The sequence below is a fragment of the Antedon bifida genome, chromosome 2, assembly GCF_963402885.1.
Source record: "Antedon bifida chromosome 2, ecAntBifi1.1, whole genome shotgun sequence".
NCBI lineage: Eukaryota > Metazoa > Echinodermata > Crinoidea > Comatulida > Antedonidae > Antedon > Antedon bifida.
The window spans coordinates 8271856-8299628 of NC_136227.1; the positions used below are offsets into that span (position 1 = coordinate 8271856).

At 31.3% G+C, this 27773-nt stretch overlaps 2 protein-coding genes across 2 annotated transcripts in view; both read right to left on the minus strand.

The window, feature by feature from the left end:
- Nucleotides 1-27408, minus strand: part of LOC144835405 (hyalin-like) — a 60827-nt gene extending 33419 nt beyond the window's left edge. The window contains exons 1-4 of the mRNA XM_078690490.1: nt 27175-27408; nt 24548-24799; nt 21342-21602; nt 20042-20159 (exon numbers count right to left, since the gene is read on the minus strand). Coding sequence (XP_078546616.1) covers nt 20042-20159; nt 21342-21602; nt 24548-24799; nt 27175-27232 — 689 coding nt within the window. The 5' untranslated portion in view covers nt 27233-27408. The remainder of the gene's footprint in view (nt 1-20041; nt 20160-21341; nt 21603-24547; nt 24800-27174) is intronic.
- LOC144858709 (hyalin-like) lies at nt 7-19916 on the minus strand. The gene is made up of 19 exons (XM_078714807.1): nt 19883-19916; nt 19171-19419; nt 18444-18698; nt 18058-18342; nt 17346-17594; nt 16619-16873; nt 16233-16517; nt 15684-15974; nt 14451-14702; nt 14138-14344; nt 13794-13973; nt 6706-6765; nt 5754-6005; nt 4596-4880; nt 3795-4040; nt 3402-3564; nt 2950-3086; nt 2229-2314; nt 7-81 (listed from the first exon to the last, which is right to left on the minus strand). The coding sequence occupies exons 1-19, from the start codon at nt 19914-19916 to the stop codon at nt 7-9; spliced, it is 3846 nt and encodes a 1281-aa protein (XP_078570933.1).
- Nucleotides 27409-27773: the final 365 nt, after the last annotated feature.

Here is a 27773-nt window from a genome sequence, read left to right on the forward strand (position 1 = left end):
TTTGTATTAAACCAAATTCTTCTCCGATATAATTTTCTGAAGTGACGTTTGTCGGGCAGTCAATAGCTGAAGGTACATTATCTATAAAAAAAACCACAATATTTTTATGATTCTGAACATAGGAAATAAAAACTGAGAACATTTCTCTAGACAGCATTAAACTTGGTTGGAGCGAATTTTTATCCTAATAATATATTCTGTTAGAAATGTCAATATTATTTTAAGGAATGCTTGTGTGAGAGCGCTCGAATGTATTGTAGAGGTTTGTTCCAAGTGCATGAGGCTTTGAGTGTGTGAGTGTGACTAAGACATCTCATTTGGGGCGACTTTTTCTCATTCTTTATCGTTTCAAATTAATTAATTAAATTTTAGTATATCACCGGGCGCTTTAGAATTCATGTTCTGTACCTGTTGTTTTATATATCTTACGTCAATGAAGTGATTTACTTAGGTCATATTATACGTAAAAATTTAGATGATTCTAATGACATTAATCGCCAGTATCGACCTCTTTGCATTCGAGGTAACACTCTTAGTAGACGTTTTAGTAGATGTAATGTCGTTTTGTACTAATATGTACTGTTGTATGTTATGGTCTAACCACACTGTTAAGATTATTAAATCTTTGGAGGTGTGCTACAACAACTCATTGAAAATGTTGCTAGGCTTACCTAAGCACTGTAGTGCTAGTAATATGTTTGCCACGAGGAGAATTCTCTCTTTCTATGAGCATGTACGCAAGTGCGTCCATGGTTTTAGATTAAGAATTGTGAATAGTAAAAACGATCTGGTTAGGTGTACCACAAACTATTTGTTCCGATATTCAAATCCCTACACTAAGTGGGAAAAACCTATTTTAGTTTGATTTTCCGGTTTTGTATTATTTGTTGTTGTATATATTATATAGAATATTTATTCTGAAATAAAGTGATCAAATCAAATCAAATATCTATATATAAATTTACATAAGGCAAAATTAGGTAAATCACACGTTACTTTTAGAGTTTTAACTCGATGGTATATAAAGTTGGTTTGTAATTAAAACAAATTTAGGTTCAACGATTTGCCCCAAATAGTGTGTTTTCCGATCATGGTAGGCCTATACACTGTCTAATGGATTTCCATCTTGAAAAAAACCCGCACACATTAATACGAGGATGTTTCGCATTAACCTATCTCCTTCTAAGATTGTTTTTAATAGCTGAAACCCGGTTGAACAGCTCGAGTAATGCATCATAAAGATGAAGGCAGGCCGATTTTCTTTAAGAAATACTATTTTGATAGATTTGATTTATACAAATGTATTGATTTGCGATGAATGGAACATTCCAATCTCTCAGTCCCTTCCAGTATAATTATTTGGTTTAACACAAGTAGGTAAATTTATTTGCCCTTGGGGGATAAACTTCAAACAAAAATGAAAACATATTTCGTTACTGAGTGGATAAAGAATATATTTAAAACGTTGTTCCTCTGTGTACGTATCTCTTCCCCATCACTCAACAGTAATTTTATATACAAAGCACATACATTCGGTTTGTTTAAATCAGTCCAAATAAAAAAATACTCATTTTGTGTGATAAGTTTCTCTTTCGGAATTTATTCACAGGGTGCTAATTTTAGTTGACTACATAAATCATCGTGTCTATTTATTCGTTTCTGTAAACGACAATGTATTATAGTCCTGCGTTACAGTTTTAAAAAAAACAAACATTTTTTACGCTGAAATTACTGTGTATTCGAGAACTACCTGTGGGCACGACCTAGATAGTATTATTATTAGTATCTCTTTAGAGATTCCGCTTCGTGAATAAAAATACTATTAGAACATGGAATACCCTATCGCAGTCTATTGTTAACGTAAATAAACATGCAAACTTTAACGAAGATTTTAGCAAGAACCTTGTCAAAACCAATTAAACAACACCACCACTTTACTGAAGAGTAATGTTTAGAACAAAATATAGAATATTTTAACTCGGTTTAATATATTTTTTATGCTATTATATTGGAACTTGCAGTGGGAAATAGTTATTTAAAAATATTTATCAAATACAAATATTACCAGTGAAAATGTATAAACCTCCTGGTTGATTAAGTCGGCCATCGTTACTTTGCATTGACGATATTCCAGTCCTTCTATTAACTTTATACACGCCTCCCCTCCAATCTGACCAGTATAGATAGTTTTTATAAATGTCGATAGCAAACGGGTGTTGTCCATTTACATCTATTATTGTTCTTTGGTTGGTTCCATCAAGATTAGCTTCTTCAATTTTATCTGTTCCTGCGTCACACCAATACATCTTTCCATCTTGAAAATAATAGAACGGTGGCATGTTGTACAAAATAGTTTGTATCTCGGTATTTTTTTCAACAAGCATATATAATTATACAAAATATCTATATATCTGTCTCTTTGTTTGTCTGTCACTCGCTTAAATGCACACCTGTCCGGCCGAAAATATTTTGCACTGCCCGTGATCATATGAGTGATGGACTTTCATGAGGGTCCCCAACTTATCTATGAAATTTATTTTTCAATATGTTCTGTTTTGTGTTGTCTCTTGCACCGTGAATGCCACCGATTCAAAGATAATCAACAACAAAAAAATAAGGTTGCAAATCATTCATCTGAGCGAAGGTGTTCCAGCAATGCTCGATAGAATCTACATATCATGGAACATCTGAGATCGATATGGTAGGTATTCAGGACGGTTATATTGTGTTGCATATCTAGCATCATTTATATATAGATACCATTATAGTGATAAAACTAAACTAAACTGTTTACACAAATAAAATCTTTAAAAAAATAGCTTAAACCATCGTCTATTGCTATTATTACCATTACTAAATTTAATTGTTCTTGAAAAAATATTTCAAATTAATTTTTTTCACGTGGACTCAATGTAATAATTATGTATATTATAGTTTCCAATAATTTACCTGGAACTGATAAAACAAGTCCGTTCGGATATATAAGTCCTGTCTCCACCAAGGCGGTTCTAGTGGCGTTCAAGTCAATTAGCTTCGCACGCTCTATCATCTCATTTCCAGGTCCCCAATCAGTCCAATATAAGTATCTTTTTTTACAATTAAAACATTAAATTACTAATTACTTTATGAAGATTTAAGTTGCTCTATACTATATTTTGTTATTTTATTTTATACTGAAAGATGCCAATGTGTTATCACTAATGACATTCAAAAATATTTTTTTCTTATTTACATTAATTAGATTCAGAATAAAATAGAAATATATTAACATTCTTCAATAGTAAATGAGCCGTGTTGGTTATGTTATGACATTCAGAACGTAGTGGAATTTTTATTGAAACAGTTTATCTCCAAGTTACAAGATAAAAAACGAACCAGTTTTTATTAGTTTCATTACATACCCATTTACAGTGTCTATTTTAATTGCACGTGGCTCAACCAATGTCATGTCAAAAAGAACTGTTCTATCCGTTCCGTCCAAATTTATTACTTCAATTCTGTCTTCTGAAGTACTTGTCCAATAAAGTTTATTTCCAATTCCATCAATAGCTAAACCATCCACGCCTGAATTAAAATGTTGTAATCACAAATTAGGAAATACTTAATTATTAAAACTTACCTAAAAATATACATGAGAAAGATTAAACAGTTACGATACACTTAATACTCTGGTTCGGCCAGAGATCACTAATAATTAATAACACATCACAGATAATCCAGGAACCCTATTTTTTAAGGAATCCACACTATAAATGAATTATCCTACTAGATAGAAAATAATTATTTGTTCTTACCTCCGGTTTCAAAAGACACTAAAACTTTGTGTTGTTTTGTGACAAATGAATAATATTCAATTGAAGACGTGATGACGTCAGACCAGTATAGTGCTGAGGTGGTGGCATCATAATCAAGAGCCACTGGTCTGGTTAGTTCAACAATTTGAATTGCTGGAGTAAAGGTTAAAGCTGTGGTATCACCGGAACCTATACTTGACATATAAATTCCTGGAGGACCAAGGTTGGTCACAAACATGAAATCTCCTGTAAAATAATATTTTTTAAATAAAGTATATTCAGCAGAAAGTACCTCACCAATGACATATATCATGCTTATATTAATTGAGTATCATTTGGGCTTAGGGAGTGGAATGAAAACAGTCATGAACCATAGCAGATCATCAGAATTGAACCTTAGGCCTGGAACTGGAGGACAAGCTTGTTAACCTCCAAGTTACAGCTCCATTTTGTATTTTCTACTTTATATTTGTTACTGAATGTTGTACTCTCTTTAGAATATTCCTTCGCCAGTTATTAACATTTACATTTTGCATGTTTTGTGGCAGCTTGGTTATTACAACTTTATTCTTCTTTAAGCTATTACATTTTTAAAAGTTTGGGTTTTCTGTTTCCTTCAATGTTTCATTTCATTCTCATGTTCAAGTATGTTAAACACTAATCATCTGCTGGTTATCATATCCAATGTGAAAAAGAATGAGAATAATAACTAAAATGCTCAACATTTAATTTGGTACTGCTGGTAAATGTGTTCATAAGTAGGTAGTTATAACATTTACTAAATTCTTGAAAACCTTGTACCTTGGACCCGGAAACTTAAATCACAGTTGTCACTATTGCCAGTAGGATCAGTTGCTGTAAATGTGATTGTGTGAACACCACTTGGTATCATGTCACCTGATTCATATGGTGATGACACTACAGTCACTATTCCATTGCTATTGTCACTTGTCATAGGAGGGTTCCAGGTCACTGTCGCAAATGGATGTACTTCATCCATGCTAATAACTATTAAACCAAAGCTTGTTTGGTTGTAATTGTTTGAAGTGACATTTGTTGGGCAGTCAATAACTGGGCGTTCATTATCTAATATAAAAACACATTTTAAAGTATGTTAGGCTGCTCTAAAAAGAAAATAAGACAATAACAGAAATTATGTATGTAGTACAAAAAACTAAATACTCTATATATTAATGCTACTAATTTTGTCGCGTAACTTTACGCATCTCATCCGAAACCTCTGAACGGTATGTGCTCACATTTGGCACACTGATTTTCCATGATGGGCCGCACACGATAGGATATATCGCTTTCCAGAATTTTAAGGATAAACACTAAAAGAAGGCAAAAAATAACAGTATTTTTTAGTTGTTACGTCATTTATTAACTATGCAACCTCATCTGTTGTGTACCCCATGGCCGGATATATAAACCATGCCGGCCCGCGAAAATATTTTTCCCAAAAACTTTCTCTGAAAATCCGAGAGAGGGCGTCCCATTTTAGGAAGTATTATTATGAATATGCATCATGTTTCATCTGCTCTGCGCTCGCCCTCTGAATTAAAAGTGTTTTCGATTACCATGTGCACTTTTTTGTGTTGATTTCAAGTCCGTAATTAGCTGTAGTTTTACTATACTTCACATCTTAATAATTCTATAAATTACCAATTCATTTATCATTGAAATATTCATAAACTGCCGACTGATTGACAGAGTTCAACAGGTATGTCCCTCTCATGCACGTTGTCACTTTCTGATGCGCACCCTAGATTCATATTGACACAGCACACTTTTTCTTTAGCGTCTTTTAATAGGGGATCTACTGTATTTACTTTTTAATATTTAATGCTAATTTACTAAGTTTTAAATTACTGTACATCCTGCTTCTCGTTTGAAAAGTAAAACTAGATCACATTTGACATATTCACATAACTTTAGCTCAATTTCTTCTTTTCTTACCTTCAACAGTGACAACAAAACTACAGCTATCATTAAAGTTACCAGCTGAATCTGTGACATTGTACTGGACTGTTGTGCTACCAATTGAAAACATATCACCAGAAGTGTAGTCTGCTACTGGTACAGCAGTCTCTCCAGAGTTATCAGTAGCTGACGGTTCCATCCATGTGACATTGATTGCAAATACCTCACCAGTTGTTGTGTTAACAATCATATCCATTGGACAATTGATAATATCTGGAGCTTCTTGATCTGTGGGATAAACATATTGTTAATATAGTACATATTACTATGGGTTATTTTAGCTATTGGAGATTATCGATATGAATAGGTACTGCTGCTATTAAATAATTAGTAGAAAGACATTCTCAAATTCACATAGTAAAGTATAAATCTACTCAATTAGCATTGCATGCTTGCTAAATTTGTCGGTAAGTCCACATAAGTCAAATCTGGAAGAGATCTTATGGGTTATAATATGAGCACTTAATTTGTTTCTATATGAATAGGCATATTATAAGCTGTTATTAAAATAAATACATTTATGAATATTCATGATGCAAATATTGCTTCGGAGTAATTCAGCAAACTACTTGTAATCTGCTGTTTCTTTCCGTCATTATTTCTTTCTAGTTTAGCATCTCTCCTTTCCCTGGTGGTCAATTAGTTGCTTTCCATGTACAGTATCAATCTTTGCTTTTCTGAATATTTTTTTACATTACAACCTGCTTGTCATTGTATGTTCCTTTTCAAATGTAGTGCCACTTTCCCTTTCAAATGTAGTGCCATGTTCAACTGACATTCCTTTCTTCTCCAAAGTTTTTACGGTTGCAGAGAATCTATGAAGACTTTATTCTTTCGTTGGCTTATGACTTATCTCACAACATTCAATTCTCTTAAATTGTTCAATATTTTTCTTTGTTGCTGTTATCAAAGGGTATGTAGAACTTACCGTCACATGGTGGGAACTCAAGTGATGACGTCACGTTAGTTTCACAAGGTAAAAGAGAATCTAAAAATGGAAATGTTCATTTAATAACATGTGGTACTTTAACCTATGCTACACTGTATTATAATATACTGTATATATATGCTATATGACACATAATAGGCACAAATCAGCACTGTAAGCGTATGCATCAGGTCATAGAATGGCATACATCAACGTTTTGCGCTTGTATATTAACGTACGTGCATGTTGCGTTTGCTTGGGTTTTTTTAATAATTGTCAGTAAATTTATCTTTTATCACAATTATCACCAATAATTCGTCAAAGTGAAATTCTAGTTTCAAACTAGAATTTAATTCGTCACTTTGACGAATTATAGGTGATCATTTTTATCATTTTAATGAAATTAACATTTTTTTAAACATGCACGTACGTTTCATCATTTTAATGAAATTAACATTTTTTTAAACATGCACGTACGTTAACATACGATCGTAAAAAGTTGATGTACGCCATCCTATGACATGATGCATTATACGCTTATAGTGCTGAGTTGTACCTATTATGTGTCATATACAATATGTACAGTATATACTGTATATCTATATACATTGTAGCATAGGTGAAATTACGGGACCCAAATCATGTTCTAATTTTTTGGTATGATGGAATTATCAAAATAATCTCTAAGATGACAATTTCGAAAGATAATGAATCGAGCAAATAAATATAAGGATTGGAAGAGAATTTGACACGTAGAAGCGCAATGCGAGCTTTTTGAAATTTGTATAATTTTGACGCAAAAGATGAAAAAACTACTTTTTAACTTCAACTGGCCATATGATAACGTCACAACATCCGATAGACTTGGTTTTTATATGAGTTCATATCTACATTTCAACAGCTTTCATAATAATTTATAATCATCAAGGTAACCTTCAATTCTGAAGAGTTGCGAGATATTTAAATATACGCTGAAGTTGAAATTAATCGCACCGAGTTATTCAAATTTTTACGCATGATAACGTCATCATAATGAAAAGGTGGCAACTCATGATAAAGATAATTAATTTAGCAAGTACATACTAAAATTTTAGCGAAAATCGGGCTAAAATAACGGAGATACGCACTATTGAATGCGATAACCTACACAAAAAGATAACAATTCCTAATTTTTAAATTCAAGTGGCCATTTGATGACGTCATACCATTTTGTACGTCTAATGTGTATATACATTTGTATCTACAACTTATTGGCTTCGATAATAAGTTAAAAAAATTGGGGGTCACCTGCCATTCTGAAGAGTTATATTATTTTTAAAAATGCCTTAATTTTTACCATTTTTAGCACTTTTGTACAATTATTGTGCGCATTTTGTCATTTTTAACATGCTCGTATAGCACTATTTTAAATCGAAATGGACTCACATTTGGTGAATCTACCAAGGAAGATGAGTAGAATGCAATTTGTACAAAAAAAATTTTATTTTTTACGCTTTCTAAGTACGCACGTGCAAAAACGTGTTTTTGCGCAGTAATTTTTTAAAACACGCAAATGGCCTAATTCATGCTCTAAATTGATCAAAACGTAATTTTGACCTTTTTAAATTTTTAACGCGCGATTTCACGCACATGACCCTACGTGCGCGTGCGTTTTTATTTGCTAATATTTTTACCCTTGACCTGAAGTTTACGTGTAGTGAATTTCATTAATATCTGATAATTAATTATGGAGATATGATTGATAATGTGATTTCACAAAATGGCGTATAAATGACGTCACGGATGAGTGATCACGCTGAAAAGCTTATTAGGACTTAGATAAAGTATTTGAAAGAAATTCTGAAATTTTGGTAATCATTGACATTAAACTTTTTGAGATATTTGTTACACAAAATCTGTACAGAAAGAAATTGCGAAGAAACATTTTTTTTTGTACAAAAACAATTTCTCACTAGAATTTAATTCGTCACTTTGACGAATTATAGGTGATCATTTTCATCATTTTAATGAAATTAACATTTTTTAAACATGCATGTACGTTAACATGCGATCGTAAATGTACGCCATCCTATGACATGATGCATATACACTTATAGTGCTGAGTTGTACCTATTATGTGTCATATACAATATGTACAGTATATACTGTATATCTATATACAGTGTAGCATAGGTGAAATTACGGGACCCACATCATGTTCTAATTTGTTGGTATGATGGAATTATCATAATAAACTCGAAGATGACAATTTCGAAAGATAATGAATTGAGCAAATAAATATACGGATTGGAAGAGAATTTGACACGTAGAAGCGCAATGCGCGCTCTTTGAAATGTGTATACATTTGACGAAAGAGAGAAAAAAACTACTTTTTAACTTCAACTGACCATTTCATAATGTCACAACATCCGATAGGCCTAATTTTTATATGAATTCATATCTACATTTCATCAGCTTTTATAATAAATTATAATCTTCAAGGTCACCTTTAATTCTGAAGAGCTGTAAGATATTCAAATGTATGGTGTAGCTGAAAATACACGACCTTGGTTTTTTAAGTTTTTACGCGTGATGACGTCATCAAAATAAAAATGTTGACAACTCATGAGAAAGATAATTAATTGAGCAAGCACATACTAAAATTTGTGCAAAAATTGGGTTCAAGTAACGGAGATGCGTTCTATTGAATGTGATAACCCACACAAAAAGATAAAAATTACTAATTTTTAAATTCAAGTGGCCTTTTGATGACGTCATATCATTTTGTACGTCTAATGTGTATATACATTTATATCTACAACTCATTTGCTTCCATATTAAGTTAAAAAAATTGGGGGTCATCTTCCATTCTGAAGAGTTATATTCATTTTAAAAAGGCCCTACTTTTTACCATTTTTAGCACTTTTGTACAATTAATGTGCGCATTTTTTCATTTTTAACGTGCTCGTATAGCTTTATTTTAAGTCTGAATGGACTCAAAGTCGGAGAATGTACTAAGGATTATGAGTAGAATGTGATGTGTACATCAAATTTTATTTTTTACGCTTTTTAAAAATCCCGTGCGCAAAAACATGTTTTTGCGCAGTAACTTTTTAAAACACGCAAATGGCCTATTTCATGCTCTAAATTGATCAAAACTTAATTTTTAGCTTTTTAAAATTTTAACGCGCGATTCCACGCGCATGACCTTGAAACGCGCGAGTTTTTATTTGCTAATATTTTTACCCTTGACCTGAAGTTTACGTGTAGTGAATTTCATTAATATGTGATAATGAATTATGGAGATATGATTGATAATGTGATTTCACAAAATGGCGTATACGTGACGTCACGGATGAGTGATCACGCTGAAAAGCTTATTATGTCTAAGTTAAAGTATTTGAAAGACATTGTGTAATTTTTGTGATCATTGACATTTAACTTTTTGAGATAATTGTTACACAAATTTGTACAGAGAGAAATAAATAATAAGAATAAGAAGAAGAATAAAGATTTGATACAATAACAATAGGTGATCATTTTATTCTAAATGATCACCTAACTAGAATTTAATTCGTCACTTTGACGAATTATAGGTGATCATTTTTATAAATTTATTGACATTAATATTTTTTAAACATGCACGTATGTTAACATACGATCGGAAAATGTTGATGTATGCCATCCTATTATACGCTTATAGTGCTTAGTTGTGCCTATTATATGTCATATCACATTATGTACAGTACTGTATACTGTATATCTATATACAGTGTTGCATTGGTGAAATTACGGACACACATCATGTTCTAAATTTTTTGCACTGATGACATTATCAAAATAAACTTGTGGATACCAATATCGAAAGATAATGAATTGAGCAATAAAATATAACAATTAGAAGAAAATTTGGTACGTAGAAGCACGGTGCGCGCTCTTCAAAATGTGTATAACTTTGACGAAAGAGATGAAAAAACTACTTTTTAACTTCAACTGGCCATATGGTAACTTCATAACATTCGATAGGCTTAATTTTTATATGCATTCATATCTACATTTCACCAGCTCTCATAATAAGTTATAAACATCAAGGTCAACTTTAATTCAGAAGAGCTGTAAGGTATTCAACTATACGTTGTAGGTGAAATTACGTAACCACCGTTATTCAAATTTTAAGACGTGATGACGTCATCGAAATGAAAATATTGGCAACTCATGAGTAACATAATTGGTTGAGGTAGAATATATTAAAAATTTAAAAGAAATCGAGCACAGATAAGCGAGTTACGCTCTGTTGAATATGGTGGTCTATGACAAAATGGGAAAAAACCCTATTTTAAAAATTCATGTGGCCAAATGATGACGTCATACCATTTTGTACGTCTAATGGGTATATACATTTATATCTACAACTCATCAACTTCCATAATAAGTTAAAAAAAATGGGGGTCATCTTCCATTCTGAAGAGTTATATTCATTTTAAAAAGGCCTTATTTTTTACCATTTTTAGCACTTTTGTACAATTAATGTGCGCATTTTGTCATTTTTAACGTGCTCGTATAGCGTTATTGTAAGTCGGAATGGACTCAAATTTAGTGAATGTACTAAGTAAGATGACTAGGATGCAATTTGTACAAAAAATTGGTATTTTTTAAGCTTTCTTTTTACGCACGCGCAAAAACACGTTTTTGCGCAGTAATTTTTTAAAACACGCAAATGGCCTAATTTATGCTCTAAATTGATCAAAACGTAATTTTGAGCTTTTCAAATTTTTAACGCGCGATTTCACACGAATGACCTTGAAACGCGCAAGTTTTTATTTGCTAATATTTTTACCTTTACCTGAAGTTTACGTGTAGTAAATTTCATTAATATGTGATAATGAATTATGGAGATATGATTCATAATGTGATTTCACAAAATGGCGTATAAATGACGTCACGGTTGAGTGATCACGCTGAAAAGCTTATTATGACTAAGTTACAGTATTTGAAAGACATTGTGAAATTTTGGTAATCATTGACATTTAACTTTTTGAGATATTTGTTACACAAAAAGTGTACAGAAAGAATAAAAATAAAAAAAAAAATAAATAAAGATTTCATACAATAACAATAGGTGATCATTTTATTCTAAATGATCACCTAACTAGAATTTAATTCGTCACTTTGACGAATTATAGGTGATCATTTTTATAATTTTATTGACATTAATATTTTTTAAACATGCACGTATGTTAAAATACAATCAGAAAATGTTGATGTATGCCATCCTATTATACGGTTATACTATAGTGCTGTGCCTATTATATGCCATATACATTATGTACAGTATATACTGTATATCTATATACAGTGTAGCATTGGTGAAATTACGGACACACATCATGTTCTAATTTTTCGGCACTGATGACATTATCAAAATAAACTTGTGGATAACAATATCGAAAGATAATGAATTGAGCAATAAAATATAACAATTGGAAGAAAATTTGGCACGTAGAAGGGCGGTGCGCGCTCTTTAAAAATTGTATAACTTTGACGAAAGAGATGAAAAAACTACTTTTTAACTTCAACTGGCCATATGATAACGTCACAACATCCGATAGGCTTAATTTCTATAATAATTCATATCTACATTTCACCAGCTCTCATAATAAGTTATAAACATCAAGGTCAACTTTAATTCAGAAGAGCTGTAAGGTATTCAAGTATACCTTGTAGGTGAAATTACGTAACCACCGTTATTTAAATTTTAAGACGTGATGACATCATCCAAATGAAAATATTGGCAACTCATAAGTAACATAATTGGTTGAGGTAGAATATATTAAAAATTTAAAGAAAATCGATCACAGATAAGCGAGTTGCGCTCTGTTGAATATGGTGGTCCATTACAAAAGGGGAAAAAACCCTATTTTAAAAATTAATGTGGCCAAATGATGACGTCATACCATTTTGTACGTCTAATGTGTATATACATTTATATCTACAACTCATTGGCTTCCAGAATAAGTTAAAAAAATTGGGGGTCATCGTGCATTCTGAAGAGTTATATTAATTTTAAAAAGGCCTTATTTTTTACCATTTTTAGCACTTTTGTACAATTAATGTGCGCATTTTGTCATTTTTAACCTGCTCGTATAGCGTTATTTTAAGTCGGAACAGACTCAAATTTGGTGAATGTACTAAGGATGGTGAGTAGAATACGATTTGTAAAAAAAATTCATATTTTTTACGCATTTTAGGAATTGCGCACGCAAAAACGCATTTTTGCGCAGTAATTTTTTGAAACACGCAAATGGCCTAACTCATGCTCTAAATTGATCAAAACTTAATTTGGAGCTTTTTAAATTTGTAACGCGCAATTTCACGTGCATGACCTTGAAAAATGTAAGTTTTTATTTGTTAATATTTTTATCCTTCACCTGAAGTTTACGTATAGTGAATTTTATTGATATGTGATAAAGAGTTATGGAGATATGATTGATAGTGTGATTTCACAAAATCGCGTATTAATGACGTCACGGTTGAGTGATCACGCTGAAAAGCTTATTATGGCTAAGTTAAAGTATTTGAAAGACATTGTGAAATTTTTGTGATCATTGTTATTCAACTTTTTGAGATAATTGCTAAACAAAAGTGTACAGAAAGAAGAAGAAGAATAATAATAACAATAAAGATTTCATACAATAACAATAGGTGATCATTTTATTCTAAATGATCACCTAATTAGTAGTGTTACTATATATATTCTGCAGATGAGTATAAAACAAAGCATTTCAGGTGTTATACAAAGTAAACAAAAAGCAGGTTAAACATAACGAACTTCAATATGCACTATACACTAATGTAAATTAGTCATAATATAGAATGGCTCTCATTATATTTACCTATAATAAATAAGGTAGTTTTTAAATAATGGTTACATTTCCATCTTTTTTCTATTATACGATTTGAAACTGTAGTTTGAAGAAGGTGACAGTATGTCAACGAAACGTAATATTTATACCGATTGTGTGTGTATTTGCTTCAACAAAAAAACAATAATTTTCCAGTTAATTATATTCGGAACCAGATGAATTAATTTAAAAGTACTATATTCTTACCTGTACAATATCCAATTAAGGTACCAGGAGTGTCAACGAAATAATGAACAAAATATAGATCATTGTTTACAGTTGAACAAGCCAAAAGGAAAATTGGAACAGTGAGGGCACATGGATCTCCACTGACATCTATGCAGCCAGTAACACTTTTGATTGGATCTCCAAGTTCTGGATATGTATCTATAGAATTGGTTCGATGAAAGAATCATTATTGTCATTTATTTCACTAGATTTATATATCGCTCTTTCATAAATACTAATACATACTCAAATGTGCTTTGCATAGTTATACATCTTTATTTAGTTTGTTATGAATAATAATATTTGAAAAGCAGTTAACAAACCATCAATCCAAACTGGGAATAAAGTTCCACATTTTAAACTTCCTGGTGATGAGGTTGGCATTCTAATATCGATCCTATCACCTTGATTTCTCAGCTTGTACCAGCCATCTACTATAAAATCATCAGATATTGGAGATTCGGAAGTAAGGTCATATAGAATACTACGTTGCCACTCTGTAAGCACAAGATCAGTATCACATGGACCACCTAAGAACATAAATACAATCAAAAATATTAAGTAAATCCCAACTTTTAGATGCAATTTTAATTTTTAAATTAATTCCTTGACTTTGAACCGTCATAATTAAACTACCTTCAACATTGACAACAAAGCTACAGCTTTCATTGTAGTTTCCAGCAGAATCTGAGACATTGTACTGGACTGTTGTGTCACCAATTGGAAAAATATTATCACCAGAAGTGTAGTCTGCTACTGGTACAGGAGTCTCTCCAGAATTATCAGTAGCTGTCGGTTCTATCCATGTGACATTGATTGCAAATGCCTCAACCGTCGTGTTAACAATCATATCCATTGGACAATTGATAATATCTGGAGCTTCTTGATCTGTGGGATATACATTATTTGTTAATATAGTATATATTACTGTGGGTTATTTGAGAAGTTGAAGATTGCTTGTTATGTATTGCTTTATTGATATCTAAATATGCAAGGTTCTATTCCCTTTAAAATTAAGTAGTGCCAGTTTTAACTGACTCTTCTTTGTCATGTAAAATACACTGCTCCACATTTCTTCCCAAACACAATGAACATTTGCGGTTGCAAAGAACAACAAAGTTTTACTTCTTTCTTTGATTCAAATTCAAATATCACTATTGTTTGGTAATTTCAGTTAATCAAAACTTCTATCTTGCCTCTGCTTCTATTCGAAATTTCATCTAATTAGTTTTCTACTGATTTTACTTTAGTATGTATTTTTGTTTGTTGAGCTAGCTCCAATGCATTTACAACACTCTTTAAACCTTAGCAAAAAGAGTGAATGATTTGTCTCTGTATCGTTAGCAGCTAATATCTATTTAATATCAATGGTCTGTAAGTTACACACAGAATTTTCATTGAACTGATTAATTTCTGATAGCACTGTTCTCATAATGCAAATATAATTTTGGTGGAAATCATTAATGTGTCTAACAGTTGAATGTTTCCGGTAAAGATTTCTTGTCCAAATTAGGTTATTCAATGCATATTTAGTTGAATAATGCAGTAAATTAGTACTTATATAGCTATAATGGAAGACTGATTGGTCTAATCTTTTTAAAAGATAGTTACTGTATGATCATTTTTTTCCTAAACACTTTGGTCTATTTCTTCTTTTTGTTGTTGTCTCTTTACGTTAAATTGTTAAAAATAAATAAAAGTGTACAGCGCGCAATTTACGAAAAGCTTTGGTACGTTGAAGATGTAAACATATCATATGAATATATAGCAATAAATAAAATGATGATTATAATTACGATCAAATATTAATGAATCAATTAATGAATCCCATAGATAGAATAAAAAGAAATAAGAAAAAAGTAAAAATACCTGCAATTATTACTGTAACATAACATGAGGCCCGATTGGCTGCTGGTGATGCATTGTCATAGAATGTGTATTCAATTATAGTTTCTCCAATTGGAAATACACCAGTACTTGTAAATGTATAAGAAACCATGTCAATAATACTTGGGCTGACTAATGTATAGTTGGTAGAAAATATAGCAACAAGAACATTATCCACAACAGTAATGTTAAAACTGACAGTGCCATTGGGACTTTCAGGATCAGCAACACCATACGCAATGAAAGGACATGTCGGATTCGGCGGCTCCACATCTAATTATAGAATAAAAGAATACAATAATTTTACTTATTTGTAAATAAATAATAATCGGCACTTAGGTGCTATATGAATTCAGGATATTACTAATAAAACAACAAATGAATTTTTAAAAAAATCAGGTACTGTAAAAAAATGTTTTAAATTGTAAACATTGTTTTAAATATTCAAATTTGATCAGTGTCGAGTTTACATCGAGTTTACAAATTTCTAAATTATTAAAAATTATTATTGAAACACTTATTTTAATTTACCTTTAACCTCGATATAAAATTCACAAGTGTCACTATTTGCATAAGGATCAGTTGCTTTAAATGTGATTGTGTGAGTACCAATTGGTATCATGTCACCAGACTCGAAAGATAACGACATTACAGTCACAAGTCCACCACTATTGTCACTTGTCTCAGGAGGATCCCAGGTGACAGTGGCATTTGGACTTCCTATATCTGTACTGACATTTAATAGTCCATACCCTTTTCCGATGTAATTGTTAGAAGTGACATTTGCTGGGCAGTCAATCCTTGGACTTTCATTATCTATTCACAATATAAATAAAAGGTATGATGAAATTAAATTTGACATAACCACATAAATGTACCTCAGTTTTAATTTCCTTCCAGAAAGTACAGTCACTTACCTTCAACAATAATTACAAAACTACAGCTATCATTAAAGTTACCAGCTGAATCTGAGACATTGTACTGTACTGTTGTGTTGCCAATTGGAAACATATTATCACCAGAAGTGTAGTCTGCTACTGGTACAAGAGTTCCTCCAGAGTTATCAGTAGCTGTCGGTTCAACCCATGTGACATTGATGGCAAATGCCTCACCAGTTGTTGTGTTAAAAATCATATTCATTGGACAATCTATAATATCTGGTGCTTCATCATCTAAAGATGTAATGAAGAAACTTATTTTATCATTAAATTATTATTTATAAGGAAATAGGATGGTTGACTTTTCAATCAAATGAGGCAAATTTGAGTTGAATGCTTATTCAGTGTAAATATTAGTGTGAATATAAGTTTTACAATTATAAATTGTAGGTTAAACATAAATATTTAATATAAGAAATGTTATAATAATTGTTATGTTAATAACGTATAAGGCATTTTGCTAGAAAGCCTGCCAAAAATTAGTACTTCAAGGATTATATAAACGACGAACTTACAAAAATCATGTGTCTGAATTTAGCCTTAGTTGTTTAACTGATTGGTAATATTATATAAATGAATTGTCCAAGATGATAGTTATAGCCACTGTTCAAGTTATAACTAGCATCTTTGACTATTTTCTAAAAACATTTCTATATTAATTAATTTAAATACGTCAGAGGAAAGAATGAAAGCCATCTATGCTTACCAGTAACAGTAACTGTAAAGGTACATGTTCCTGCATTGCCTGAACTGTCAACTGCATCATATAACACATCAGTTCTACCAATATCAAATTCATTATTTCCAGGATTGTACTTGGACGTTGGTGTTATATCTTCATCAGAATTGTCAATTACTATTGGATCAGTCCAGCTGACATTGAACGTTTGATTTGTACCATCTGCAGTAGTACCAGTAATATTTGGTGGACAAACCAAGACTGGATCCTCATTATCTAATAATACAAAATGAAGAAACAAGAATGACTACAGCTATAATCATATTAAACTTTTTTAATGGTAGAATGTCACCTAATAGTCGATTCGTGGTTGCGAAATAACATTTTGATACAGTATACTATTAATTTTTTCAAACTAATACCATATAAACAGATAATAAACAAGCCGTTGCATATATGCAAAGTAATAATAATGATACTTATTACAATTATAGTGCATGTGATAAAGAATTATTGATGAAAATGACAATGGGTTCATCAGTAAAGATGTAAAATTTGTATAAAAGCCAAGGAATTAATCATCAATTAGTAATTACTTGGATTTACTTATGCAATATATTCTCTTTTGTGTTGTGTGTTGAAGGTAAATCTTATAATATGTTCATAACGTTGTTTAAAAAAAAAATAATTCCTGCATTTTCTAAATTATCAAAATTACAAAGAGGTAATTATATTTTACCTTCAACATTGAGGCCAAAGTCACAGTTGTCAATATTGCCATAAAGATCAGTTGCAGTAAAAGTGATTGTGTGAGTACCAATTGGTATCATGTCACCTGACTCGAAAGATAACGACATTACAGTCACAAGTCCACCACTATTGTCACTTGTCACAGGAGGATCCCAGGTGACAGTGGCATTTGGACTTCCTATATCTGTACTGACATTTAATAGTCCATACCCTTCTCCGATGTAATTGTTAGAAGTGACATTTGCTGGGCAGTCAATCCTTGGACTTTCATTATCTATTCACAATATAAATAAAAGGTATGATGAAATTAAATTTGACATAACCACATAAATGTACCTCAGTTTTAATTTCCTTCTAGAAAGTACAGTCACTTACCTTCAACAATAATTACAAAACTACAGCTATCATTAAAGTTACCAGCTGAATCTGATACATTGTACTGGACTGTTGTGTTCCCAATTCCAAACATATTATCACCAGAAGTGTAGTCTGCTACTGGTACAAGAGTTCCTCCAGAGTTATCAGTAGATGTCGGTTCAACCCATGTGACATTGATGGCAAATGCCTCACCAGTTGTTGTGTTAAAAATCATATTCATTGGACAATCTATAATATCTGGTGCTTCATCATCTAAAGATGTAATGAAGAAACTTATTTTATCATTAAATTATTATTTATAAGGAAATAGGATGGTTGACTTTTCAATCAAATGAGGCAAATTTGAGTTGAATGCTTATTCAGTGTAAATATTAGTGTGAATATAAGTTTTACAATTATAAATTGTAGGTTAAACATAAATATTTAATATAAGAAATGTTATAATAATTGTTATGTTAATAACGTATAAGGCATTTTGCTAGAAAGCCTGCCAAAAATTAGTACTTCAAGGATTATATAAACGACGAACTTACAAAAGTCATGTGTCTGAATTTAGCCTTAGTTGTTTAACTGATTGGTAATATTATATAAATGAATTGTCCAAGATGATAGTTATAGCCACTGTTCAAGTTATAACTAGCATCTTTGACTATTTTCTAAAAACATTTCTATATTAATTAATTTAAATACGTCAGAGGAAAGAATGAAAGCCATTTATGCTTACCAGTAACAGTAACTGTAAAGGTACATGTTCCTGCATTGCCTGAACTGTCAACTGCATCATATAACACATCAGTTCTACCAATATCAAATTCATTATTTCCAGGATTGTACTTGGACGTTGGTGTTATATCTTCATCAGAATTGTCAATTACTATTGGATCAGTCCAGCTGACATTGAACGTTTGATTTGTACCATCTGCAGTAGTACCAGTAATATTTGGTGGACAAACCAAGACTGGATCCTCATTATCTAATAATACAAAATGAAGAAACAAGAATGACTACAGCTATAATCATATTAAACTTTTTTAATGGTAGAATGTCACCTAATAGTCGATTCGTGGTTGCGAAATAACATTTTGATACAGTATACTATTAATTTTTTCAAACTAATACCATATAAACAGATAATAAACAAGCCGTTGCATATATGCAAAGTAATAATAATGATACTTATTACAATTATAGTGCATGTGATAAAGAATTATTGATGAAAATGACAATGGGTTCATCAGTAAAGATGTAAAATTTGTATAAAAGCCAAGGAATTAATCATCAATTAGTAATTACTTGGATTTACTTATGCAATATATTCTCTTTTGTGTTGTGTGTTGAAGGTAAATCCTATAATATGTTCATAACGTTGTTTAAAAAAAATATAATTCCTGCATTTTCTAAATTATCAAAATTACAAAGAGGTAATTATATTTTACCTTCAACATTGAGGCCAAAGTCACATATTGCCATAAGGATCAGTTGCAGTAAAAGTGATTGTGTGAGTACCAATTGGTATCATGTCACCTGACCCAAATGATGACGACATTACAGTCACAAGTCCACCACTATTGTCACTTGTCACAGGAGGATCCCAGGTGACAGTGGCATTTGGACTTCCTATATCTGTACTGACATTTACTAGTCCATACCCTTCTCCGATGTAATTGTTTGAAGTGACATTTGTTGGGCAGGCAATCATTGGACTTTCATTATCTACAAAAAAATAACAGGAATAAAAAAATTTGAATTTGACAAAACCACATTAATAAAACTATAACTCAAATTTCATTTCCTTCTATAGGAAGCAGTCTTACCTTAAACAGTGATAACAAAACTGCAGCTATCATCAAAGTTACCAGTTGAATCTGATATATTGTACTGTCAATAATAATATACTAAAAGTACTTTTTGAAAATATTACGATGTTTAAAAGTTCATTAATACGATAGCAGTTTTAATTTAAAAATTCAACCACCGTTAAAAATATAGAACGATAGAAAATATACAAAAATATTTATTTATTTTGTGAAGCCAATTTCATTCATAAAATGATTTACAAAAAAAAATTTACAATTCATATAATAGAACTGATATTAAAGTATGCCAGTGATCCGTACGACATTCATATCAATCAGTTATATTATACTTCCATGGTTATTGGAGCATTTGGATTATTTGTTTTAGTTCCAGTTAGATAATTTGTTTATTTACGCAAAAAAAGGATTAAAGATGTATTTTCCCTTTGACTAATTAAAAAAAAAAAAAAAAAGGGATTTCGAAAAAAGGTGGGTCATTTTGAAGTAGGCTATCATAATAGTTTTAAAACTTTCACCAAAAATTTGTCGAAAAAAAATCATTTAACTGAAATAAAGACGTTTTTTTGTTCAAAAAATAACTTTGACTTCCAGTCAAAGTTTTCGATCAAAACCTATCTCATAATGCAACGCGCTTGTTTAGCTACTCTGTGTGCATAATCATAAACTTCCTCGCGATCTGTGTGAAAACACCTTCTCAACCGTGACGAGTTGTAAACAATCCTAATTAGCATCATGCATAATGCATACTCGTGGTTTGAAATCTTTCTTTACTATTGCTCGCGACGATTTTCCAGACGAAATGTAATCAAATTAATTTACCTGTTAATTACGTTAACTTGTTGTTTTTGGCTTGAATTTGCGACTTAAGTACTTAACTTTAATTACTTTGATATGGCCAATTTAAATTTAGAATATTTTGACCTTCATTTTTTTTTGTTTCAAGGGATAATACATCTTTAATGTTACAAAATATAATTCAAGGGAACTGAACACTTATTTAGGAAAAGTTTGCCATAGGTAATAATAATAATCTCTTATTTTTGTTTTTGTGCAGTAGAAATACTAAGTTGTTTTATACCTTTAACAGTGACGGTGAACGTCCCTGAAACGCTGTTTCCAGATAGGTCTGACACATTGACTGTTACCACACTGCCTCCAATGGGAAAGTTGTAAGATGGACTGCTAAAGGTTACTCCATAAGTTTTGTAAAAGATGACAACAGTACCAGAATTGTCTGTAGCAACGGGAGCTGTCCAGTTATATAAAGCTGTTGGCTGTCCAGAGTCTGTATCACTTGTTGTATCATTAGGATACTCTGTCACAATAGGGTCTCCGATATCTATGGTAAGGAGTGCAATGTATATCAATAATACTAATTAATCATAAGTAATCAGATTTTGCAAATATGAATTGTAAAATGTATTAAGTTTTTAAAAATCACGTTGTCTCCTTATGAGTTAAGAAATAACATAAAACAAATTTTTTCATACAAATTCATAATTATGTACTTCTCAAAACCAGTAATGTAAAAATATACAGTAGTTAAGATTCAATGGAGTACAACTAGTATAAAACCAATACCCGATTTATCATCACTTTCTGCAATTAGGAACAATGTGCACTATCAATAATTACGCTATCGCTCTATAGAGCGATAGCCTATTGTTATTGTCAACAATTTCATTTTTTTGTCCGTAGTAGATCTCAAAAAGGGCGGTAGCAGTTATGTTGTAACTAGACCAGCAGATGCACGTATATATGTAGTTGTGCAACAAACTTTGGTTTAATGAAAATATGGTTGCGTAGCGTAACTACGCGTGATTTTCTGAAATTCTTAAATTGACTATAAATAATTCAAAACTAACAGCCTTTTTCAATTTGTAATTGTAAGCAAATTTGTGTAGTAAAAATATGCCTATTAGTATTTTGAATCGATTACAGCTATCCGTAATGGCTTGTGACCCCGATTTTTTTAACTTAATATATAAACAGATATGTTGTAGAATGAATTCATGCAGAAATTGTGACGTCATCATATGGCCACCTGAATGTAAAATATAGGAATTTTGTCTCTTTTGACACAGTTCGTCATATTCAATAGTCTAGAGCGCTTACCGCGTACACGTTATCAATTTTCTTCCAATTTTCAATATTCTATTACTAAAACAATTGCTTTTCAGACTTTTTTTTTTATTTGAAAAAGTCATCATATTCTAACAATAAAATAAACATGCGTGGTGTAAAATCAAAACTAACCGTCAACTAAACCGTTTACAGTTCAGATACCGTCAACTGTTGACACTTATTGAACGATTTTGATGTACTCCAGCTGTTCGTTACAATCGTTGTAGTGCAGCCGATTGTAGACTATATATAATAAGCCTAATAAAAAGCATGTGCATGTTACGATGGGTTGCGCGATAGCCTAACTCGTCACCGTGACGAGTTCAAATCTAGTTGTAATAGTGATGATACAAAAAAAGTAGTTAATATTATTAGACCGACAGATTCTACATAACTTTTTTTTTCAGTTTTTGTAACAAAATACACTTAAGATGAACATTTTACCTGAGCATGAGTGTGATTTGTCTACACGTCATATAATTTCACTTACATACATTTTTTATGTTCAAACACTAGGAACCAAACACTAGGCCTAGGCCTAGATGATAAAAACAAAAGACCAAGAGGGCGTCCGCCAAAGAGATGGAAGGATCAACTAAAAGATGATACCGGCCTACCTCTACTACTACTGCAGAACGGAACGCGCTACAACAAAGAGACCGCTGGCGCGGTAAAAACAACATGACGTGTATCCGAAGAGGATTACGAAATTAAGTCAAGTCAAGTAAAATTATATATTAGATTCCACAGAAAAATTTAGCTTTTAGAAACAAATATCTTAATAAATTGTCGTTTAAAAGGTTTCACCTACCAATTACATGAATTGTTATAATACAAGTTCCAGTGTTACCACTGCCATCAGTTGCAGTGTATGTAAGACTAGTCTCTCCTATGGGAAAGTTATCCGGTGATGTCTCAGATGGTTTAGTTTGCATTGACTCCGATAATTGGCCAGTGGATGCATCTCTAGGTGTTGGTTCATTCCATGTTGTCTCAGTCGTATTAGAGTCACTTGTATTAAACACTAAAGGTTCAGTTGGACAATCTGGGTAGTAGGGATCACCAGTATCTGTTGAATAATATGAAATTAAATAAATTAGGCCTAAATCTATTTAATTAAATTTAAAGTATAAAATAACATTTAATCAATTTGGCAAACGATTTGAATGTGTGCGACCATCTTGGATTTAGAGTTACAAGGCAAACAAAAACACTGTTCCCATGTGTTTTTATTCTTTATTCAAGAAAATTTGAAAAACCAGTCACAATAATTTTATATGTACACAAATATCAAAAGCAATTTTTCCTAGATGTACTTTGCTCATCCTTTATAACTCATTAATTTTACAAGATAGTGAAAATTCACTCTAATTGTACCATATTTTCATTACTGCAATGTCATTTGGGCATCCGACTGCTCGACAAACTTCAATAACAAAATAATAAAACAATCTGCTATAATAATTTCGAATTTCGAACCCTATCCGACTCATTATTTAAAAATATTTCAAATTAATTAATTAAATTTCAGTATATCACCGGGCGGTTTAGAATTAATGTTCTTTGCCTAATTTATATATATATATATCCGAGTTCGAGTCTCGGTTGGGGCGACTTTTTCTCATTCTCACAGATTTCCTCATCTTTATCGTTTCAAATTAATTAATTAAATTTCAGTATATCACCGGGTGGTTTAGAATTAATGTTCTGTGCCTGATTTGCTTATATATATATATATATATATAAATCCAAAGGCAAATTACTGAAAAAAATGACAATGCTGTGGGTATCAGTTGCTTGATCTCAATGGAGATACAAATAAAAAAAGCGAAAAGCTAAATCAAAACGATAAAGTAAACAGCCAGAAAAGTTAGCAGAGCTTTCGGGCAACACTAGCCCTTCATCAGTATATATATATATATTTATATATATACCATAATATTTTAAGTTGTTTAAATATTAAGTCGGATAGGGTTCGAATATATTAAAGGTACATAATTTTGTTTTCTTGATCAAAGTTCAGGAAGGGGCTAAATTGGACGATTTGTATTATATATTGTTTTAATGTTATAATGTTTATCGAATTGAATAAAGGTTATTGAACTGAACTGAACTAACATTTTTTATTTAGGATGTTTTAGTTAACAAACATATACTTACCGAGAAATGTTACAGAAAACTCACACGTAACATCCGTTTCACCAGTGGCCGACGCTGTGTATTGAAGATTAAGAACTAAGCCTAATCCAAAGTTTACAACAATACCTGGAATAACGGCAGGCGATGATGTCACCTGGACGTCTGCAGTCATCCCATTTGAATAGGTTGCTGTAATTACTGGGATAGTGTATGGATAAGGAAATGAGCCGGTGTTGTTTATTGTCTCATCTCCTGGACAATTATCAAATATGACTGAAAAAAATACGCTATGTATTGGTTGTGTAGATTTCGAAACGTTTTGTATTTTTTTATTTCAAATAATACTGATACTGATATTCTTTATTGTCCATAGTAATAAAACATGAAAATACACAAAGATTAAAAGCATTTATCATAAAATTATTCAACTATTAAAATACAATGTTTTTAAAGCATTGCACACTGATACGTTGCCTCTACAATTTCCTATCTTTTTTGCCGTGTATGTATGTATGATATAATTTAGGTTAAAAAATAATCATGGGAACGTTTTAATTCGAAGTCGTTGAAATCAAAAACTGTAACACAAACTTGTTCATTCATTGCAATAAGAAGCTTAACTTAAATTTAAAAAATGAAGGGAAGGTTACATGGATTCTGAAAATACAAAATAGCACTAAATCTAAATTTAAATTACTGTTTTAAATATATGTGATCAAACAATTACATTGTATCATCCTGTCAACTCATGTTGGTAAAGGAAAAACAAATGCTAAAGTAAAATTAAAACGTATAGGCCTAAGCGGATATAAAAAAAAATACTTTGACAAATTGTCTTTCTTTGTGTTTATTTATTTTCAGAATAATCTGTGGAAAATATTGATGAGCATGGTATTTACATTCAATTACATATTTTGTATCACATACTGTTGTTTATTTACTCTATGACACCTATTTGTTCGAAAAATTGCCTTGATTCAGGGGAGCTTATTCGCGAGAGCGGCGTTTATTCAGGCAGGCGTTTATTTACCTCCGCCAAGGAGGTATATGTAATCGGTAGCGTGTATTTGTTGGTTTGTTTGTTACTTGGCAAAAAAGAATTTTGCCAAGTATAGTATTTACTTTATTTGTATGTATGTATGTTTGTTTGTTTGTTAGCACGATAGCGCCTACAGTTTTCAAGTTATCGTTCTGAATTTTTGGGTTTAGATAGGTATATACGTTCAGACCATGCCTATTGAAAATCAACAAAATTTGTTTATTAATAACTTAACAAATAACAAAAATGATATTATTTTCAGACCGGCTAGTGTTAAAAGATAGGAGACAATTTTCAAAAGCCGGTGAGCAGTTTTAAAGTAACACGTAAACTGAAATTACATTTTCTCGAGAACTACTTGTCCAAAAAACCTCATTTTTGGACAAGAGGCAAGGGTTATAATTTTTTATTTGTAATTTTAAAACAAAACTTGATTTAATGTACCGGTTTTTTCAAACGAGTAGTTTTAAAAAACCTATTTCTTTTCAAATTCACCTGTTTGTTTTTGGCGTTGCTGTTCTATTGTTATTCAAATTAAACTATTGTTAGTTGATAATTAGTTTTGTTAGTACCAGTGTGTGTCCTTCCTTATTTCATTCTGTACATAGGTATATACTTACAGAACATGCCTATTGATTTTCAGGTAAATTGATATATTGTTTGTCACAAAAGCTTATCTTCCGTACGATTATTAAATAGCACGAATTCTGTCTTCTTTTAACATGGACATATTCTTTGATATGGACCAAAACATTAGTCGACTGGTCAAGCGGTTAAGCTTACTACATGGGTTAAGGGAGAGGCGCCGCAAATCGGCACAGCTTCAAGACACTCCTCGATCATTTTCTGGTCAATCTTGATTTTAGAAAGGTCATTGTTGCAAATTATTTAAAGATATATTATTGTCCCCCTAAAAAATAATTTTTAAATTTTTTTTTGTTGAATATGCCATTTTAATATCACATAATAGTTATTCACTATGACCAAAAACTTGATCCAAAAAAAATCATTTTCCACCAAAAAAAATGTAATTTAAAGCAAAATATACCTAAATTGTCTGGAAGACAATGGTTTTTGGTTGAAATTAACCATTTCTTTTGTCTTTTTATAAGTGAAATAATTATTTTTTATGATTTTTTTTCTACAGAAGTGAATAACTTTATTAAAACTGTGAAGTTGCCTATTCAAAATCTGATTTTATTAATCTTTATTTTTTCATGTTTTTGGGGGACAATACATCTTTAAACAAATTATTAACCCCAGCAATATTTTAACTATGTAAAGCTAATACCTAAGGCAAAAAATGTATTTTTTTCCCGGAGAAATCTTATGTAGGAGAATTTTACAGTAGGCGGAGGTATGCACTCTCGGAGTGGCTTTCTAGTTTAATATATTTTTTATCCACTAAGTACAAAAATGTATTTGCCTTTTTGCTTTATAATAATGTACCACAGTAAACACTGTATATACAATATTTGCGATGTTGAAACTATCACTGTCATAGTCCATTGTAGTACAGTATAATAGTACTTACGACGTTTATATTATTTGTAATTATCAATCAATATAAACCATTGCAAAACAGTTATACTTGGACAAAAATACTCACTTTGTGAATTGACAAGATTAGAAATTCCAAGTATCAAAATCAGAAATGTTAGTAACATTTTCCTGTAAATGTAAACACAAGGTAGGTACACTAATCGTCAAAACTAAAATGTTTCACTCAAAATAATATCTTCAACATGGTTTAAAAATTTGGAATGTATACGAAGTGGTATGTACCAGGAACTAATAAATAAATGTAGAAATAGTTCTTTATATACGTTTATCTTGATCTGATATGTTTAAATACTACCGTGGGGTTCAATTAATGATTAATATGCTCAAATGGTTTTATATTGTCTACGGTATATTGTAGACAGTTGTAGGTACAAAGAATAATGCATTATACCTTAAAATACATTGTGACGTTTTTATTTTGAATCGTAGCCTTTAAAAATACTTTTGGATAATTTAGGATTCTATTTGAATCAAGAAACACTAAATAAATATAAACCTATTACTGCTTTATGAACTTGTAGCTTCCTTGTTTATTCAGGAGTTTCTTTTGAATATTCTGTAGAAAACATCATAAAAAAGAAAATAGAATTGAAAGCCCATATTAGGGAGGTTTCGCAACCTTACGAATACGATAACGAAAACGGA